Source organism: Psammomys obesus, unplaced genomic scaffold (assembly GCF_907164565.1).
Source record: "Psammomys obesus unplaced genomic scaffold, mPsaObe1.curated_primary_1811, whole genome shotgun sequence".
Classification (NCBI taxonomy): Eukaryota; Metazoa; Chordata; class Mammalia; order Rodentia; family Muridae; genus Psammomys; species Psammomys obesus.
Genome location: NW_026596131.1, coordinates 15,227,265 through 15,246,912, shown reverse-complemented (window position 1 = coordinate 15,246,912; position 19,648 = coordinate 15,227,265). Strand labels below are relative to the sequence as shown.

The window sequence follows — 19,648 nt, the reverse complement described above, 5'->3', positions numbered from 1 at the left end:
GTTAGGAAAGGGTGTGAAAGGGTGTGAAAGTCCTGGAGCTATTGAGGTTTGTGAGCTGCCCTGTGTTGAGGCTGGCAATCAAACTTGGGTCTTCTGCAAGAATAGTATGTGCTCTGAAGTGCCGAACATCTGTCCAGACCCAGGATGCTGTTTGATAGCTCCGCTGTGCTACACTATGCTCCAAGCCCACTGGACATTTTGTACCTGTTGTGCCCCGAGGCACCTTTACTTGTAGATTGCCACTGGGTTTTCAGGTGAGCTTTCTTTTAAGGGACAAGGTTGCCTGGGCTGGCCCCAAACTCAAGCATTCCTGCCTCTGCCTCCCGAGTGGCTGCCACTGCACAGGCACAGCCATTAGTGTCCAGTTTGGGGGGTGTGTTCTGCAAGAGTAGAGAGTACTTGATCTTGCACTTAGGGCTTCATCCTGAGTAGAATTCTCATCTCAGCCTGCTCTCAAAGAGCAGCAAGTAGAGCTGTTACGGGAGAAAGTGGAGTTTCCCTGAGACTTTGTTCACTAGGGCTCTCAGCGCCCTGTGCTCCAATGCCAAATCCCGTTTACATCCCCGACACGTTCATGCGTGGGGAACTGCTCTGCTGGCCGGCTTTCTCCTGATCAAGGGACTGCACTGTGCTGAGCCACCCTACTCCAAAGAGCCCGTGCTGTACTGGAGATAGCCTCTCACGCGCTAACACAAAACCCTACACTAGAACAGCGTCTGGTCACCAGGTAGGTGCTCAGAGGCGAGGACACTGGCCGGGGCTTGCTGCGTGTCGCTGGGACCGGAGGTTCCTGGCTGAGCTCAGTGTCTGCGCGTCCCCGCCCTGTGGCGGGCTCCGGCCACGCCCCCGCAGCGCAGCGGCCGCTTTACGGCTGAGGCCGCGCGGCGCGGCGAGCGGCCGTAAAGCCCGGAGGCGGCGCCGCCCCTCTAGGCTGAGCGCTGGCCGGGCGCCCGCAGCATGGCGGGCGCTTCCTCGGGCGTGCACTACCTGTCCGACTTCTGCTGCCCGCCCGGAGGCCGAGCGGCGGGGAAGCCGCACGTGCTGCGCCATGAGGCGGAGGTCTTTCTGTCCACCGGGCGCGAGTTCGTCTACGTGTACGACCAGGAGGGCGGGCTGCTGACGGTGAGCGGCGGGCGGGCGGGCGGCGCCGTTCCGAGGTTTGCCGGGGCCGCGCGTGCCCTCGCCTGACCTCGCTCTCCCGGCGCCCAGGCGGTGTACCAGTTTCCCGACCAGGTGTGGCACCTGCAGCTCCTGGCCCTCCGCAGGGCGCTCTACGTCCTGTGTGCCCGGACTGGCATCTACTGCCTGTCGCTGGACTCGCCGCGCAGGTGAGGGGGCGTGGCCCCGCGCGCCCCGCCGGTCCGCGTGTCGGGTCCCCGGGGCCTGTCCGTCGGGACCTGCTTTCATTCCCCCCTTTGAGCAGGGCGCCGTATCGCCCCTGTAGAATTCCGTAGTGACCGGTCACTGACATCATGCTGGGGTAAGAGGCAGGGGACAGCAGTGTAGGCCATCTGTGCCTAGTTGGAACCTCTTGCCTCCATGCAGGTGTGAGCGAGCGTAGTGTCTGCTTCCATGAAAGTCTTAGCTGTTGAGGCCTCAGGTAGTGAAGTCTGCAGCCAGGAGTGCCATTGCCCTCAGGTGCCTGGAAAGACCTGGTAGAAGTGGGTCTCAGGAGGTGGTGTCTCCTGTTTAGTGGTGCCAGCCAAAGCTTGTTGGCCGTTGTCTTGTGCTGGAACACTCTCCACAGCCCAGAGACAGCCTTGGGACGCCTCTCCAGGCTCGTGGAGCTGTGTTTCTGGCTGGCCTGTGTGTCGAGTAGTGTATGTGGCCTGCCGAAAGTCCTGTGGATTCCATGGGAACTCTGGCGAGTGCTCCCTGGGATGTCGCCTGCCTAGAGCGAGTCAGGTTCTTGTTGAACAGGAGTCTACCTGATGCAGCACTGACTACTACTTCATTGTCCCAGAAGGTCTGCGAGCCAGGCCTGTGAGGACACGGAGGATGAGGCTCACCCTTGCCCTGTGATCCACGTGGACCCAGACGCCTGTGTCCTCCCTGACGCTGCACTCTGTGCCTTCGCCGTGCTGGATGATGTGCTGGTTGCCCTGGTCCAGGGCCCCACCCAGTGGAAGATGCAGCTGTTTGAGCGGCCCTATCCAGGGGAGGAGCCTCAGCCAGGAGGCCAGATTGGTGAGGTGGAGTTGTCCACCAGCACCCCTCCAGGTGGGGTGCCCGGGAAGCCTGCAGCCCCCCGCTTCCTGCCAGTGCTGTGCTGCGTGTTCCCCCCAGGCTCCAGGGCACCTCATGGCCATCCCCAGGGCTGTGGGTGCCTCGTGCTGGAGGAGGCCCTCTTTGGGCTGCTCTTTGGAGTCGATGCCACCCTCTTGCAGTCCCCTGTGGTCCTCTGCGGTCTCCCTGATGGCCAGCTCTGCTGTGTGGTCCTGAAGGCCTTGGTTACTTCTGGGTCAGCCCCTGGTGACCCAAAGGTTCTGGTCAAGATCCTCCACCACCTGGAGGAGCCGGTGGTCTTCATTGGGGCTTTGAGGGCAGAGCCATACCCTGAGGAAGCAGCAGCAGACTTACCACCTGGTGAGAATGAGCATTCTGACTGCATGGTGGCCCTCGGCCACCAGGGCCGGACACTGGCCATCAAGGCCAGCTGGAGTGAGTCAGGGAACCTGGTACCAGAGCTGCGTGAGTACTGCCTGCCAGGGCCTGTGCTCTGTGCGGCCTGTGGCCGGGATGGCCACATGTACCACAGCACCCCTTCAAACCTCTGTGTGGTAGACTTGACTCGGAGAGACATTCCTTGGAACATTGAGAAGCCGGATGGGGCCGCAGGAGGTCTGCCCTCCGTGCTCTGCCCAACCAGCTTGAACATCTGCAGCGTCGTCACTCTCTGCGTGTCAGGAGCGCCTACAGGTACGAGCTGCTGTTAGATGTGGCAGAGCCTCGGGCTGAGCCCCTCCTCAGTGGTGTTCTCCCTAAGCTTTCCTTTCTCCTTGCCTTTTCTTTGCTGAAACTTTTGCTAAGCCAGCAGGCTTTTCTGAACAGGCCCCTCACAGACAATGGTCCACTCGCTTCTGTCTTGGGGTCCATGATCCTCTGTGCGTGTCTTCCTCGGGATTGGGTAAAGGGTGCTGCTCTGCCTGGGTGTGCCCGGTCCCTCAGTTGAGTGCCACAGGCATGTGGCTTGTGGGTTGCTGTAAGAGCATCTCTCGTGGCAGTTCTCAAATCAGGTCAGGCCAGGTCTCCACATGTCCTGCTTGTGCTGTGTGGCCTGCTTATGAGCCATTCAGAGGGTGTCTTGGGCTCTCCAAGGAAGCTTTAACCGGGTTTGCCTGACTAACACAAGAGGAAGACATCTCCTTCCCCCCACCTCCCCCCAGTGTCTTTCCATAAAGATCCACTAAGAGTTTGTTAAATCCTGCTGCAGAAAACACTTAACAGGAGAAAAAACTAATGCAGTGACGGAAAGAGACGGACTACCACGGGGCTGGGGCAGGGGTGGGCGTAGCCTAGGGGACCTGCGGACTGACTCTCAGCTGCTGAACTGCCCACTTTAGGGTTCATGGTAAGAGCTGTGTCAGGAGTGGGGAAACAAGCAGACCCTTGGCAGGGCAGGGCATGAGGATGTGGTGGAGAAGCTGGGCTTCCTGAGATGTTGCCTGGTGAGGTAGTGGTGAGCAGAGCTCAGCCTCCAGGACACTTCTCTTCAGAAGGCTCAGCAGCATGGCTCTGTGTAGCCTGTTGAAGGTTGAAACATGTTTGAATGTTTGAGCACCATACAGTGTCTTCATTTATCCCCTCTTCGACCTGTCTGTGTGGACCACTTGCCACCATGGCGTCACAGCTGTGCTGACATCATGCTGTGTAGGCAGTTCACAATGTGTTTAGAGATCAGTGGTTGCCATCTCTATTCAGCCCTGGTCTCCCTCATTCCCTTCCTTGGTTCTCTACCAACCTTTTTCTGAAGCCCTGAGCAAACTCCACTCTGTCTGGCATCTGCTGACTGACCCTGCGTGTGTCACTCACCAGGTAACACCGAGCTCCTGGCCCTGTCCTCTAAAGGGCGTCTGATTACCTGTAGCCTGGATTTGAATTCTGAGGTGCCTATGCCTGCCAAAATGACCATGGCAAATGCAGGCCAGAAAATTAAGGAGCTGCTCCTGGACATCGGTGATGTCTCTGAGAGGTGAGCGCAGGCTCTGGCTCAAGTAGAGCTTGTGCCCTGTCCTTGGGGGGCAGCCTCATGGGTGGAGCTGAGCCAGGCTAGGGGGTTTTGGGGTAACGACCATCTGTGTGGCTGGCTCTGCCTCTGTCACCATCAGGGGCCAAAGAATCTGCCCACAAGCCCTCAGAAGACAAGAGACCCCTTTCTTCTCAGTCCCGCACCTGCCCTCTGGACAGGACCCAGGAGCCTTCCGGCACCACTCCCTCGCCTGCTCCTTAGAGGCTGAGGAGACTCTCAGCAGAGCTGCCAGCACCAGACTCCCCCTTGGCTGCCGTCACTGCTAGCCCTCTTGCTCGTGACTGCAGGCTTGCTGGCCTGGTGACTCGAGTTTAATCCCGCAAGCCCTACCACCTGTCGTCACTGTGGAGTGTTACAAAAAGGAAAGGGGACGAGTGGGAATGTGGGGTGGCCCATGGGTTAGCTTAGCCCTACCAGGCATAGGCCAGGTCGGTGCCTCTGTCCTGTCCTGCCTTCTGGAGCCAAGAACAAAGATCAGGTCAGGGCTTCCCAGGTGGGACAGGGAAAGATGTGCCCCTCGGGCCTGCGAGCTGCTTGCAGCCTTCCTCAGAGTTTGAGCTTGAACCAGGGTCCGGTGCCTTCCCCGAGGGAGTCCATAGACACGGCTCCCTCTGCTATGATCTGATCTTCTGGCCGTCATGACTGCTTTGCAGGGTGTCCTTTCTGAAGAAAGCTGTTGACCAACGCAACAAGGCCATAACAAGTCTCAACGAAGCCATGAATGTGAGCTGTGCACTGCTGTCCAGCCAGGAGGGTGGCCGGCCCATCTCTTGTACCATCACTTTGTCCTGGAGCCGCCTGGAGTTACGAGACATGCTGATGGCCACCTGCACGCTGGAGAACAGCAGCAGCTTCTGCCTGGACCAGGGCTGGACCTTGTGTATTCAGGTGCTCACTAGTTCGTCTGCCTTAGACTTGGACGGGGCAGGCTCCACATTCACCTACACCATTCCCGTGGACAGACTTGGCCCAGGCAGTCGGCGGGAAGTGACGTTGCCCCTGGGCCCCAGCGAGAGTGGCACGCTTGACCTGCCAGTGACCATGTCCTGCTGGCTCTTCTACAGCCTCAGAGAGGTGGTGGGTGGGGCCCTGGCCCCCTCCGACCCTTTAGAGGACCCCTGTCTGGAGAGCCTCCCTCTCAACCTTCCCAAGCAGGAGGGTGTCTGTCTGCCCCTGTGCAAGCGCACCGTGGACATGCTGCAGTGTCTGCGGTTCCCTGCGCTGGCCTCACGCCCCACGCAGGCCCCCTGTGTGCCTGGCCCTGCCTGTGACCCTGTGGAAACTTTCCTGAAGACCTGCCAAGGCCCTGGCAGTGAGCCGACCGGCGCTGCCTCCCTACGGGCCAAGTACCTGCCTCCATCCACGGCGTCCATCAGGGTGTCAGCAGCGCTGCTCAGAGCCGCCCTGGAAGACAGTCGCTCAGGTTGGTGCCACTACTGGCTTCACTTTGGCCTCGGCTCTGCAGCCTGTGGAAGTGGGGTGTCCTTTCCCTCCCTGGCTTCTGGGAGGCCCACTGCATCCTGGCCGCTGTGGACTCTTGCGTTGTGTTGCCCTGCTGGTGTGTTTCTTAAAAACTGAGGAGGCACTAGCTAAGCAGAGGAGGATGTCACCAGAGAGCAGCTTGGTCAGTTCTCACACCGAGCAACTGGCGTCTCCAGAGCGCTGCTATAGTGCCAGGCCTGGCTTCTGCTTCCACTGGGTGCACAGCCATTCGTACTGTTTAGGGCTGGATCTGTGGCAGAATTGTTCTGCTCCCAGTGGACGTTGGCTTGCCTGTCTGGTTCCAGTGTGTTCCGAGGGGGGCAGCAACCGTCTTGCACGGGACAGTATGTGTGCACAGAGTGCCGTTTGCCTCATGGGCCTCCCCGAGTCCTGGGTCCGTGATTTCCTGATAACCCCTCTATCTCCCTCCCTGCCTGTGGCAAGGCTTGGGCGTCTGGGATGCTTAGACAGCACTGGAAAGGGAACGTTTGGCGGTGGCCACACAGTTACCTCTCCCCCAGGTTTCCACCTGTGCAGTGCTACCCTGCGGTGGCTCCTTGCCGAGAATGCTGCTGTGGACGCCGTGAGGGCCCAGGCACTGTCTTCCATCCAGGGAGTAGCCCCAGATGGTACTGATGTCAACCTCATCGTCCGCGAGGCAAGCAGAGGCCACTTGTCTGTTCCTGGGGAGATAGACCTTAGGACCCATGATGCTCAGTGGGACCGGGGCCATTGCTCCTAAAAAGAATTACTTTAACTAGCCTGTCTGCCGCATCTGTCTCACCAAGACTGTGTCCCTGGGAGGACCAGCCCTGTCCAGCTCTGTCCATTATGGGTTCCTCTTCCCTCTGCGCACCGCTAGGGTCATGTGGACAATAAATGCAGTGGCTGTCTCAAGCCAGTAACAGCCTGCTGGACAGTCTACTTCCTGCCCTTTCCCTCTCATACAGCCAGGGTCCCCTGCACCTTCCTGTCAGACACTCTTGGAGACTAGCGTGGTCTGCCCAGAACTGTGGGCCTCCCAGCGCTCCTTCAGGTTCCTTAGCCCTTTCAAGCCGGGCTGGGGCCAGCTTCCAAGCCAGAGTGTTCTGGGCCAAGACTAGGCCTGGCAGTGGTTGTGGTCAGTGGACTAGCCTGCGCTTGTAGCCATGTGGAGAAACCATTGGTTGCCAGGACCGTTCTCCAGTTCCAGGCTCTGGGTCTCGTGCTGCCATGGGAAAAGCAAGCCGTGGCTGCTCTGCAGGCTGTGCTCAGCACAGTAAGGCCCTGCTGGAGGCAGATGTCCACAGACAAGCTTCTCAGCTCCCTGTTAGGTCCTCACTCTGCTCCTGGCTTGGAGCCAGGTGTAGCTGGGGACTTGGTGTGGGTCCGAATGGGGTGCGTCCTACGGCAGTGGGTTTTGGTGTGGCTGACCTGCAGACATGTTTTTACATGTCTTTCTAGCCTGCCCACCTTTAAAATGTAAAGTACAGGCCACGGTTGCAGCTACTCAGAGCCCCCTGTGTTGCAGGTAGCTGTGACTGATTTGAGCCCTGCAGGGCCCATCCAGGCTGTGGAGATCCAAGTGGAGAGCTCCTCTCTGGCCAACATGTGCAGGGTACACCACGCCATCATCAGACGGATGAAGGTACCATAGCCAGTGGGGCCGGGGGTGGGGTGGGATGGGGTGGGGTGGCGAGGGCACAGCCAGCGGGGGTGGGCATGGACACAGCCAGCAGGGGCCAGGGGCACAGCCAGCAGGGGTGTGTGTGAGGGGGGTCATGGACACACCCCAGCAGGACCAGGGCCGGGGTCGTGGAGGGAGGCTCTGAAAGCAGGAAGCAGCTATCTAGGTTTCCTCTGTGGACCCACACAGCTGTGGGCAACGTGGTGCATTGCTACCACCAAAAAGGTACATGTATGAGCCCTCTGAGCAAACAAGACACTCCCCTGCAGGTCCTGTCAGCCCCTGTGCCACCCACAAGTTGAGAACTGTCTTGAGTCTGTCTGTTAACTTCCCGGTCATTCCCTGTCCTGTCTGGGCCTGAGCTGTGCTGTGAGCAGGAGGACAGCACCTCAGCACTGTGCTTCCTGCCTGCTCACGTCCACAGCCCCAAGTGGGGGCTCCCAGGCCCCGAGAGGCCCGCTGGGTGTGCCAGCCACCGGAAGTTCTGCAGGTGGTGCTTGGCTGTCACCCTCCACCAACCTCCCCTTGGAACTTGTTCCTGTGCGCTCTGGTGCTGCTTCCCCTAAGACTTGGCTCCACCTGTCGGCTGACAGGTTGAGCCGACAGGTTAGAGCTAAGCATGGAGGGCCAGGTGGAGGTGCTAGTTGCTCTCAGAGCTGTGAAATCAGCCCTGATGCTTTCCTAACATGTGATGCGCAGGGGCCTTGTCCCAAGCCACTTGGAAAGTGAGTGTATAAGTGACAAGCCGTAACGCAGCTGTGGCTTCAGGTGTTCAGGAGTTCAGTCCCCACTTCGGGCTAGCAGGGCAGTCTCTAAAGCAGTGCTGCCGTGAGCCAGGAACTACGCGCAGGGCCAGCCAGCCTCCGAGGGCTTTTGTCACCTTTTGCCCAAGTTCACCGTTGTAGGGACACAGTCACATAGGATTAAGGGCACCTTGTGACTGTCTCTTGCTTCAAAGAGCACATTTCAAGAAAACTACATTCAGAGGAGCTGGGATTAGGGGTTCATGTGTGACTTCAAGCGGACACAGCCGACTCTTGACAGAATTACATGGTGCGACTGTCCCCTAGGCAGCATTCAGGGCAGCTGCAGCCACACACCTCCATGTCCAAGGACAGGAACCTGTCCACGGCCACTTGGGCCTTGAAGGATGTTAGCCTCCCCGTAGGCAACTCTCCAAGATAATGGCTGGATATTTGCTCCAGGCAAGTCTACCCCAGGAGGCTTTGCTCATATCTGAAAAGGCCAGAGCCTCACCTTTGAGGCAGCCATAACATTTTGCAAGTTAGAATGCCTTCAGAAAGCAAGAATGATGCCCAGCAGTGAACGAGCCTGCAGAGGGAATGAGCAAAATGGATCAGATGGGGTCCTGCGTGGCTCAGAGTTTGTGAGCCACAGAAGGGAGATTTGGGTTTAGGTTAAAAAGGCATTTTAAGCCATTTCAGTATTTGGGAGGCAGAGACAGGTGGGTCTCTGAGTTTGTGGCCAGCATGGTCTACAGTGAGAGCTACACAGAGAAACCCTGTCTCAAAAACAAACAAAGAGGCTCTTTGATCAGGCCTAGTGGTACACATTCCAGAATCCCAGAGGTTGGTAGGTTGTGGCAGGAGGATCAGTTCAAGGCCAGCCCAAGCTACATGGCAGGCAGCTAACTTAAACTCCAGAAGCGTGATTACTGTCAGGTGGGAGAAGCCTATCTGAGGAGGAGCGTGAGCGGGGTGGAACAGGTGGTGAATGAGTGGGCTTCGGGAGCCAGGGTCTAGGGAGGCAGATGAGAATTGTCACTGTGCTCTGGGGGCACCCGCTTTGCACAGCGGGGAAGCACACTCCAGTTACCCACATGCTCCTGTGTCCCCAGACGATGGTCACAGAGCAAGCAGCCAGAGGCTCCAGCCCACCCGACCTGCGCGTGCAGTACCTGCACCAGATCCATGCCAACCACCAGGTGAGCCCAAGTGCCAGAGTGAGGCGTTGAGGCGTGGCCCCATGGGGCACGAGGGTGCCCAGTTTCAGTGTGGGCTAGGGTCTGTGCATGGGACCAAGATGGAAAGTGTCGTGTCCATATCCTGTTTGTGGACCCATGTGGCCGCATGTCACACACCTGAGGCCGCGGGGCCCAGTGTTCTCTTGGGACCCACTATCTCCCAAGTGTGAGATGTCTCCAGGCGGGGGCTCGGGCTGAGCTGTGCCGCCTGCCCACAGGGACTGCTTCGTGAAGTGCAGACACTGCGCGACCAGTTGTGCACGGAGGATGAAGTGCGCTCTTGCTCCACAGCTCAGAAGCTCTTGCAGATTTACAAGCAGCTGCGAAACCCTAGCCTTGTCCTGTTGTGACCAGGTAGGCCCTGGTCCTCCACCCCCCTTCCCCCGTGTGCTGACCTCTATGGCGTTATGCCCTGGGTTCCCTGGCCAGTCGGTCAGGAAGACTGAGGAGGTGTGGGTGGGTGGGTGGAGTGTGAGGTAGAGTCAGGCCTGTGGGAACCCACCAGCTTCCTCCCTGACAGCTGCTGGCCAGCTCCGGTCGCTGCGGGACACACTTCAGGCTGAGCATCGGTGCTTGCCTAGCAACGCCCTTCACCGGAACCTCTGCAGCCTCGTGAGAAGTAGCTCAGCTCCGCCCAAGTACTCAGGCCGTGGAGACAAAGGGTTTCTGGGGTTCGGACCTCCGGGTGTGGGACTGTTCTGCTGACCCTGGCACACCCAGGAGCACTGGCTGCCGCCCTGGAGCCACCAGGTGGCAGAGTGCTCAGTCAACCAAAGCACAAAGACCATGAGAGGGCGCCCGGAGGCGCCAGTGGCCGGGTGGCCCCAGCGTGGTGCTGCTCTCACTCGGGAGGGCGCGTCTGCAGAGCTTTGAGAGCTCCGGTTTTGTTCTGTGAGGTGCTGTGCTGACAGTCGGCCCTTTTCATCAAGTCCAGGTGTCAGCTGATGTGTGCTCGCATCTGCCTGGCCTCTTCTGCGCCCTGTGGCGCCCTGTGCCCTTTGGCAGGTAGCCTTCCCAGCTTCCCTGCCCCCGACAAAAGGGTATTCCTCACAGTGCCCCAGACCTTCCACCAGGCTCCTCTGGCCATCTGGGGCCAAAAGGTCTGCACAGACTGAGGCCGCCCCCACCCTCACCTCCCCGGGGGCTGATGGGGGGTTTGTCCATCCTACAGGACAGTTCTTCATAGAGGCAGTGGGGAGGGGGCCAGACCCGCTCCGGGCTCCACCTGGAGTCTGCACAAGAGCCGCTTCTTGTTCTTGGTGCTCATGCCCAGTTGCCTGCTTACCTTGGGCCCCGGTGGCCTGAGAGCCCCGTCCAGAGCTTGCCCCCGGCTGCTCTGGCCACCTCCCTCGTATAGTGTGCATGCCTGTGTGTGAACAGGCTGGAGGGGCTCCGGCTGCGCTGGCTTGTGTCAGAGACTGAAGGCTCGCCTTTAGCCTGAACTCTCCGTCTCAGGAGCCTGGGCACATGTCCACAGCCCTGCTGAGGCTACCCTAGCTCAGCTCTGCTGGGCACCGCACACAGGCGTGCACCTGGGCTTCGTCTTGTTTTCCTTTACATCTGGCAGAGTTAGTGGGGCCCGCAGCGGGCTTAGATGGCTGCCAAAGCTGAAGAAATGCTGGTCTTAGCTGGGGAGTCTCCCAAAACAGCATGGAGTAAGAACCAGCAGTGTCCCAGCTGGGACCCCCAGCTTGTCCACCTGTGTGACCCCCTGCACATGCCAGACACCAGGATGATGCAGGCCGTGAACTACCTGGCTTCACAGACTAGATTCTGAGATGTCCCACTCATGATGGCTGCTAAGGTCAGCTCCAAGAGTTAACAGGGACATCCCCTGACGGGCGACCTGAGAGTGAGGGTAGCATCCACCCGTGACCTTCCCAGTGTGCTCCTGCCTCCCCTACCCTCTGTACCTGGCCTCCCCAACACGCTCTGGCGGAGTGGCTTGAGGCTGAGGCATCTCTGGGGGTCTCACTCGCTCGGGACGGTAGACACTGCAAAGGACTTCAGCCTGCCAGCCAAGGCTAGGAGCCTTCCTCAGGCTCTGACCCAAGCCTAGCAGCTGGTGGGGTGAGGGGCAGACGGCTGCCTCCAGCCAGCCATGGCCCTTTCACAGAATGGCCTTCCGGGGTGGTGGATCTAGCGGTGAGCAGAGAGGACTCAGGAGCATGCACGCCGGACGGTGCAGGCCCACAGCAGCCGAGCAACGAAGGTTTAATGGGTCCTCAGTATTCCCAGAGCGCTTCCCCCAGCGGCAGGTCTGAGTCCGCGCGCAGCAGCCCCGAGGCGCCGCCGCGCAGGTACTTGCCGCTGAGGGCACGGATGGCCAGGCGGCCGCGCTCTCGGAACTCGAAGAGGAAGTCCTCCGCCAGGTCGCCGTCGCTGCACACGCTTCCATGGCTCCCGGTGTACCAGAAGCCACCTCCGCGGCCTGGGGGCAAGGCTGGAGGTCAGCCGTGCCCGCGCCCACGCCCACGCCCCCGGGGCTCCCTGCGCTTTGCCGGGCCCACCTCTGATCTGGTAGGCGCCGTCCCTGAAGCTCAGGTGGAAGACGTCGTAGGTGGAGCGGTTGGTGTCCAGCTGGTTGGAGCCGCGGCGGTGGCACACGAAGCCATCCAGGCCCCGCAGCACCAGGATGGGTCTGTTGATGAGCTTGAGGGTGAACAACTCGTCTCCACCTGCAGAAGGAGGCGCGTGGACTGCTCCTGCCCTACCGTCCTCTGCAGGCCTGGAGCCGGGTCCGGGCCGGCCACCGCCTAGCGGGCTGCTGTGGTGAGGAGCCTAACCCCGCGGAACCCAGGCGTTCCTACTGCGCAAGGTGTTCAGGGAGTGCCTGGGCTTCCCCAGAGACACTAAAGGAAAAGGCACCCTGGGGTCCGACCCACAGAAGGCAGGGGAGGCTCACCCACAAAGTCACTGATGGCGGCCAGCTGCCCGTTTTTCTTCATGCACACGTAACGTCCATTGCTGGCTTTCAGCGCCACCCGCCGGCCGTGCCATTCCATCTCAAACATGGTGTTGGCAGAGCTGTAGGGTGGGAGGCACACAGGGGCTCAGAGAGAGGTGCAGTCTGCGCCCCCTGCCTCCTCAGGGGTACCCATCCCCTCGGGGGCTGCGCCACACTCCGTGACTGGGCTGAGGTGCTGTGCACACAGGAGCTATTGGAGGTGAAGAGAGAAGTGATAGTGGCCCCGGGTGTGGCTGCACACGCTTTTCGTCCCAGCAGGGGCATATCTCTGGGTGGGAGGCCAGCTTGGTCCAGGCCATGCAAGGCTACGTGAGCCCTGCCTCAAAAAAAAAAAAAAAAAAAAAAAAAAAAAACAGAAGCGAACCCGAGAGGGCGGCGGTGGGGATGAGAGAGAGGGAGACTCGGGCAGGCGCACTCACACTTGGGTAGCTGTGGCCTGAATGCCCCCGTGAGTGACCAAGGTCCAGTAGCCTCCAGTGCTGGAGTAGAAAGTACACCTCTTTGTTTCCTGGTCTATTTGCATCAGGAAGGTTTCGTGGTCCAGTTCCTCATCCTGATTGGCTGAGACATTGATTCCTAAGGGAGAACACAGCGAAGCTCCTCACACCTCTCCTGGGAGGGAAGGGGAAGAAGCATGCTTTGGAGTCTCGGCAGAGCCATCTGGCAGAGGCTGCCCCGGCCATCCAGGTGGCAGTGTGCCCCACACGTGGCCTCTAAGGGTGGGTTCTTAACCCAGCTCTGGCCACACTCCCTGAGACAGGACCTTTCACGAGGGCGAATCCCTGTTCGGCTAATCAGGATTAAAGTAATCCGCTTGTTCCTGCTCTGCACCCAGGATTTACAACAGCTTCTATTTATAACTCAGCCTGAAGCTGCCAGGCGGGGTCTCCGACCTTCTGCCTGAGGTGACCTAGATCCTGGGAACCAGCCTACCTCCCACACAGGGAGTCCTCGGGGAGAGCCTGCCTGATGTTCTTGTAACGTGGACACGCAGGACAACTAGACCAAGGCGTCAGTGTCCATGGCAACTGGTTACTCGTGAACAGTGAGGCAGGTGGAGCCCTAGGGAGGGTGGGGAGACCGCTGGAAGGCCACACCTGATCCAGCCCTGCAAGGGGAGAGGGAGCAGCCAAACAGCAGCCCCTGGTGGAGAAGCTGGAATCCGCTGCCTTCCTCCAGCTCGCGAAGGGTGTACCCGGCCTCCCTCACACGCACCTTCCTGCAGAAGAGCAGCCGGCGCATCCCGAGGGAAGGGCACAACAGTTTGAGGGGTTTGTTTTTTCTCTTTTCTGTAGTCCTGGCTGTTCTGGAATCAGTATGTAGACCAGGCTGGCCTGGAGCTCACAGAGATCCGCCTGCCTCTGCACTGGGATTACAGGCGAGCGCCATGCCCAGCCCGGTTTGATTTTTTGAAGTTGATCTGTTTCTTGTGTGTATGAGTGCTTGTCTGTGTGAAAGTGCCACTTGTATGCAGGGCACTCAGAAGCCAGAAGAGGAAGTCAGATCCCCCGGCACCAGAGTTACAGGTGGTTGGGAGCCACCATGTGGGTGCTGGGAATTGAACCTGGGTCTTCTGGAAGAGCAGCCAGCACACTTAATTATTATTATTTTTTTAACTGTTCCCACCTGTGCCAGCTTCATCACTGAATTGGGTGGCTGGGACCAAGGGCAGCCCTCAACCTCATGTAGGTCCTGGGCCTCATGGTCAGGCAACAGTGGGATTCTGGGTAGTGTGTCTCCTGTGGATTTGGATGCTGTACAAGAATGGCGGCATTTCAGCAAAGGTTCCTGCAGGGACAGAGGGCAGGAGCAGGTGAGAGGATCTTCGCTGGCATGCCGACTAGTGCCATCCACTGACTTCAGCTGCATCTCCTGCAGGCTGAGACGCCGTGTTCCGCTTCAGCACATCTGCCTCTGCAGCGCCCCACACACTTCCTGTCTCTAACTCAACCTGCTTCTAAGGAACATGGCTGAGAGTGGGAGGGCCATGGAGGCCAGAGCATCCTGGTCAGTGAGGTGTGCGTGCTGGGCTCAGGGAAGGAAGGGCTCGTCACAGCACAGCTGCATGTCAGCCCTGCGGTGCCAGTGAAGGCAGAGACAGGCTGGGGTGGGCACAGAGGGGCAGCAAAAAAGCCCAGTGGTGACAGCTGGAGAGATGGCTGGGTGGTTAAGAGCACTGTCTGCTCTTCCAAAGGACCCAGGTTCAAGTCCCAGCAACCACATGACAACCCAAATTTCAAGGGATCTGACACTAATACACATAAAATTTAAATTTAAAAATCCAGTGGTCAAAGTGCAAAGTGGTTGCTCATAGGCAGCTCCTGGCTAGGAGACGAATCTGGGCTGCTTCTCCATAGCGTCTGCTCCAGCTGGCCTAGGACGCATAGACTGAGATTGCCTCTGCAGCCACCTGGAACTTAGTGTCACTTCTGACGTGGGGCCAGCGAGCAGTGTGCATGGAGAGCCTGCCCAGAGCAAGTGAGGTCCTGGTGTGTCCAAACCCCAAAAATCTTGTCTTGAGACCGACCAGGAGCAGGACTGCCCCCCCACCCCCACCCCGGTCTTCGAGTCTCAGTGCATGCAGCCTTCCACACCCACCTCTGCCGCCCTTGAGTTGGCCACAGCCCTGCGGCCAGGTTGAATGGCCCCTCTCCCTAGGAGGTTGTGACCAGCAAGCACCTGGAATTCCTCTCTACGCAATAAGGCATTCCCTGCGCCCTGGCCCCAGCCAATGATGCACACTTGCTCCAAAGCCTCTACCCACTCCCCAAAGGTTTAAATAGCCTTTGTCACCAATTAAACTCACTGACTCCCTCAAGAAGACTGTTTCTTGTGTGCTGACCACCGACCAAGATCCTGCACACACCCACCCTGGCTAAGCCTCACCACCTCCAGCCCAACCCAGTGAGACTGGGTACCCAGAGGGGGAAACAAATGAAGCAGCATTCCACCCCACCAACGCACAACCCCTGTGGCCCCAGTGCTTGGGGAGGCAGAGGCAGACAGATCGCTGTGAGTTTGAGGCCAGCCAGGTCTACAAAGCAAGTCCAGAACCCCAAGGCTACACAGAGAAACCCTGTCTCAAAAACAAAACAAAAAAGCTGGGTGTGGTGGCACACGCCTGTGATCCAAGCACTCTGGGAGGCAGAGGCAGGTGGAGCTCTGTGAATTCGAGGCCAGCCTACAAAGAGAGCCCAGGACAGTCACAGCTACACCCTGTCTCAAAAAAACTTACTAAATAAAGACTGAAAGGCCAGTTGAATGTCTCAGCAAATTAAGTGCTTGCTGTGAAAAGGAAAAAACTGGCTCCACAAAGTTGCCCTTTGACCTCTGTGAGTGTGTTATGGCATACATGTCCCGTATCACACATACACAGTAGTAATTTTTGTCAAGACAGGGCCTCACTATGTAGCTCTGGCCTTCCTGGTATTCATTGCGGCTGGCCTCTGCCTTGCAAGGGCTGGGATCAGAGGTGTGCTCCACTGCACCTGGCTAATGTCAATATCTTTTAAAACAGTGGGAAGTGGTCCGCATATGATATGGCAGGGTTTGAGAGCACTTACCCTTCTTGCAGAGGACCTGAGTTTTGTTTCCAGTACCCTTGCCAGGTGGCTGTAATCACCAAGAACTGGAGCTCCAGGAACCAGCGCCCTCTTCTGGCTTCTCCACCGTCCTACACTCACATGCATACCCCCTCCTTCATACATAGACATATTTTTGTTTTTTGAGACAGGGTTTCTCTGTGTAGCCCTGACTGTTCTGGACTCACTCTGTAGACCAGGCTGGCCTCAAACTCCCAGAGATCCACCTGCTTCTGCCTTTCTGCCTCCCGTGTGTTGGGATTACAGGCGGGTGCCACTGCAGCCAGCTGTTCATATATTTTTAATGCTGAGAAGTAATCCACACAGCCGCTACACTACCCAGCGCCATGACTGCCCTGTCCACTCTCTTTCTTCAGGGCTAGGGGTGGGACTCAGGGTGCTGTATGCACTAGGCAAGCCTCACCACTGAGTTCCCTCAGCCACACATCCCACACAATCTCCACCAACCCCCCGGCCACCACCACCTCCTCACCCGTCATCACCTCTCCATCACTGTCTACAGCCCTTCATCCCTCCTCCATCTTCACAGCTTCTTCGCTTTCACTCCTCCACCATATCATTGCATTCCTGCCAACCCCACGGCGGGGCCGGCAGGATTACACTACTGTTACCGCCTTCCTTATGGTCTCTCTCACGCTGTTTGTTAGTCAGGGTCCAGCACCACCCCACTCCAGGAAGCACTCAGACACCCTGTTCCAGCCAGCTTGCTTGACTAAGGACTGTGAACAGCTGGGCCTTCCTCAAGCCAGGTAGTGTGATGGGAACGAGGGCCACGTGCTGGGAACAGCAGCGCCCGTGACTGCTCCAGACTGACCTGACAGCCATGCCTGCAGACGCAGTACCCCTGGAAAGTCTGGCCTCCCAGATGGGTGCTCCTGAACATCTGGATTGGACATGAGATGCCCAGGGAGACCAGACAGCTCACACCTCACACACACATCCTATAGCAGTGGGCAGCAGCGTGGCAGGCAGCTGGCATGGAAGGGGTCTGGGTGAGTCAGGAGGAACACTGCCTCGGCTCTACATCTGAGCTCCAAGCACTCAGCTCAGGGCGCCCAGGCCCTCACGTGCAGGGCCCAGAGCCAAGGTAGAAGCAATTGCTCCTCCTGGCCTGGACCCGGGTTATGTGAGCAGTTGAGGGCCACTCACACTCCTGGCTTCTTCACGGGGCAGGAGGCCCACTGTGTTTACCTCAGACTGCTCAGGTGTCACACAAGTGACCAGCAGCCAGGAAACGAAGAAAGCCAAGCCACACCTCACGGCAGAAATGGCACCTTCCCCGTAGATGCACAGGCCCTGGGCAAGGTCGCCTTCACTTGTATTTGCCACTGAGGATAACAGTGAGGCCTCTTGTTCTTGGGGACCCACAAAGTTGCCACTGCTCAAGCATACAGAAATGGTATCCCTGCTTTAACCTCGTCCCTCCCTTATCTCCCTCAAAGACCAGGAAGTGGAGTGGCACAGCAGCAAGGGAGGAGCCCTCCTGCCACCCCCCACTGCCCTCACATCACACCTCTGAGTCTCGCAGACAGCCACACTTGAGCAGGCACCACATTCAGCTGATGTCTCCAGATGGTGAGAATAACGAGGCCTCTGAAGCCATCAGCCCTCAGGAGGCTCACAGGCTTACACTGTGTGCAGAAACACCCATGCCCATGGCCAAGCACCCACCCTGCACACGTGGCCGGTGTCTGCACACACAGCACACCCCACCCCGCCCTACCTTGCCGCACAGAGACATAACGGCGGTTGGCTGCTACCAGCACCACCTGCGGGTGGCTTTGCTCCAGGTCAAAGAGTTCATCCTTGCCGGGCCTCGTATTGCGGCCAGCCCTGAGTGTGCCGGCAGGCCCCACGGGTGCCAGGTAGCGGCCATCACAGTCCTTGAAGGCCAGCTTGCCTGCCTTGAACTCCAGTGTGTAGCAGGCATGGGCTTCGGGCTCCCAGACCAGGCGGCCGTCACTGCGAAGGTATCGGCTGTCGTAAGACTTGAGGCAGTACCGCCTGCTCTGGAAAATGAGGGTGAGCAGTGCATCCACGCCCCAGGGCATGTCACCGTCTGCTGCCATCGTGTCCTCCTGCAGGCACAGGTGCACGTAGCGCCGGCGGCTCACGCTCAGCAAGTGAGCCTGCGGGTGGATGGCCAGATGCACCGTCCACAGCTCCGCCGGGGACACGGCTGTCGCAAAGCAGGACAGCTGGTCCTCGCTGCCACCAAAGAAGCGGCCGTGTGGCTCCGACTGCAGCGCCCAGCGCCCATCAGGCTGCGGCAGGACCAGGAAGCGGCAGTCTCGGCCGGGCTGGTCTGCCTCACAAGCCACGCGCCCATCTTCTTCTGCCGACAGGTAGCGGCCTAGGTGGCTGCTGCGGAACAGCACAGCAGTGCCCTGTCCGGGGTCAGGCTCCAGCACCCATATCTGCTTCCTCTTGAGGCTGGATGCCGAAGCGTTGACCTTGAAGCCGAAGCTCTCTGCTGTCAGGTAGCGGTTGGCATCATTGACAAGGCCAAACTGGATCTTCAGCACCTGGTGCAGGCCGTTGGTTGGCATCTTTGAGGCTAGCCACGGTGCTTCAGGGGCCTGGGAAGCTCTCTCTCTGACTGCTCAGGGGCCCTGTAGGGCCCCCAGAGGCCCAGATCTGTCTATCTCGCCCTTGGCTCCCAAGCCCAGCCAGCGACATGGACGCTACCTGCTCCAATGCTGCCTCTTTCGTGTGGCCTTGGCCACCTGGGCAGATCTTACATGGCCAGTGGGCAGCCGAGGGCGGGTGAGGGCGGATCAAAAACACAGGGCTTAGGAGCAGGAGCCGCCTTGCCTCACCCCAGCTTGGATTTCAGTGGCTCCTGGATGGCACCAAGGCCAGAGCCTATGCCCAGCAGGACGAGAGAAAGGCTGACCACCTCGTCCTCACCCACGGCTGCCGAGGGCCTGCGCCATGGGTCTTGTGGAGTCCCTGCCTTTTAGCTTCTCTTCTTACTGCTGGCTGCTTCAGGGCCTCCCACTCCCCTGCTCGGACCCCCAGTCCAGCCCAGCTCTTTCCCAAGGTAGAAAAAGCGGCCCAGTGGAAAACTCACCGCAGGGCAGCAACCTGATCGCAGCCCTCCACCCTCAGTGGCCAGATCCCCCACGGGATCCAGTTACCACGTCTCTGATTCCTGCTGCCAGGAGCAGTGAGGCCCCCTGCAGCACGTAGCCGCATCCTGGCCTGGCCCCCGGCTCCCTAGTTCCTGCCCTCCTGTGCAACCCTGGGTCTGACACTATCCTACATCTGCCCCTGGGCTGCGGGCTGGGGAGGCAGCGGGAAGGGTGGAAGGGCCAGGGGTACTTGGCCCTGAGCAAAGATGGCAGTGTGGAGACAGGGGGCCTAGCGTTCCTGTCCACTCGGTCTGGAGAGAGCAGCTCCTGTGGTCTGCTGTGGTGGGCTGGGATGCTCACGCCCAGGGACCATGAAACAAGCAAGAAAACAGGATGTGTGCCAGAATCCTATGCACCCTGCCAACTCTTGGGTCTTGATGCTCTTCCCTTTTGTGCGGGGAGCTCAGGGTGGCCTGGCTTCAGCGCCCTCAGCAGACTTGGGGGCCCAATTGCTGCTGCTTAGATCACAGGGTCACAGGCTTGGCTTGTGGCCTTTACAGACTTGAGTTCAGGGAGGCTGTATGGGGGCGCTGTCGTCCCCATGCTTCTAAATGTCTCCCACA

At 59.0% G+C, this 19,648-nt stretch overlaps 2 protein-coding genes across 4 annotated transcripts; one reads left to right on the top strand and one right to left on the bottom strand.

Moving 5' to 3' along the window:
• The first annotated feature begins 946 nt into the window (after positions 1–946).
• On the top strand, positions 947–15,170 carry Faap100 (FA core complex associated protein 100). Of its 2 annotated transcripts, none has more exons than XM_055592249.1 (10): positions 947–1,122; positions 1,210–1,328; positions 1,967–2,919; positions 4,036–4,192; positions 4,903–5,672; positions 6,253–6,389; positions 7,242–7,358; positions 9,256–9,342; positions 9,600–9,735; positions 9,902–15,170. In XM_055592249.1, exons 1-9 carry the CDS (start codon positions 958–960, stop codon positions 9,729–9,731), a joined length of 2,637 nt encoding a protein of 878 aa, XP_055448224.1. In that variant the 5' UTR covers positions 947–957; the 3' UTR covers positions 9,732–9,735; positions 9,902–15,170. The 2 variants fall into 2 exon arrangements, with proteins under 2 accessions (XP_055448224.1, XP_055448223.1); XM_055592248.1 differs by having other exon boundaries at positions 1,964–2,919.
• On the bottom strand, positions 11,588–18,964 carry Fscn2 (fascin actin-bundling protein 2, retinal). Of its 2 annotated transcripts, none has more exons than XM_055592251.1 (5): positions 17,675–18,964; positions 12,769–12,925; positions 12,250–12,408; positions 11,892–12,091; positions 11,588–11,812 (listed from the first exon to the last, which is right to left on the bottom strand). In XM_055592251.1, the coding sequence occupies exons 1-5, from the start codon at positions 18,498–18,500 to the stop codon at positions 11,607–11,609; spliced, it is 1,548 nt and encodes a 515-aa protein (XP_055448226.1). In that variant the 5' UTR covers positions 18,501–18,964; the 3' UTR covers positions 11,588–11,606. The 2 variants fall into 2 exon arrangements, with proteins under 2 accessions (XP_055448226.1, XP_055448225.1); XM_055592250.1 differs by having other exon boundaries at positions 11,892–12,059; positions 12,287–12,408.
• Positions 18,965–19,648: the final 684 nt, after the last annotated feature.

Coding starts and splice junctions, on each gene's coding strand:
- Faap100 (XM_055592248.1), top strand. CDS start 958: ATGGCGGGCGCTTCCTCGGGCGTGCACTACCTGTCCGACTTCTGCTGC. Junction 5,673..6,252: donor CCTGGAAGACAGTCGCTCAG/GTTGGTGCCACT, acceptor CCTCTCCCCCAG/GTTTCCACCTGTGCAGTGCT. Junction 7,359..9,255: donor CCATCATCAGACGGATGAAG/GTACCATAGCCA, acceptor CTGTGTCCCCAG/ACGATGGTCACAGAGCAAGC.
- Fscn2 (XM_055592251.1), bottom strand. CDS start 18,500: ATGCCAACCAACGGCCTGCACCAGGTGCTGAAGATCCAGTTTGGCCTT. Junction 12,092..12,249: donor TCTGTGGGTCGGACCCCAGG/GTGCCTTTTCCT, acceptor AGAGGACGGTAG/GGCAGGAGCAGTCCACGCGC. Junction 11,813..11,891: donor CGGCGCCTACCAGATCAGAG/GTGGGCCCGGCA, acceptor CCTTGCCCCCAG/GCCGCGGAGGTGGCTTCTGG.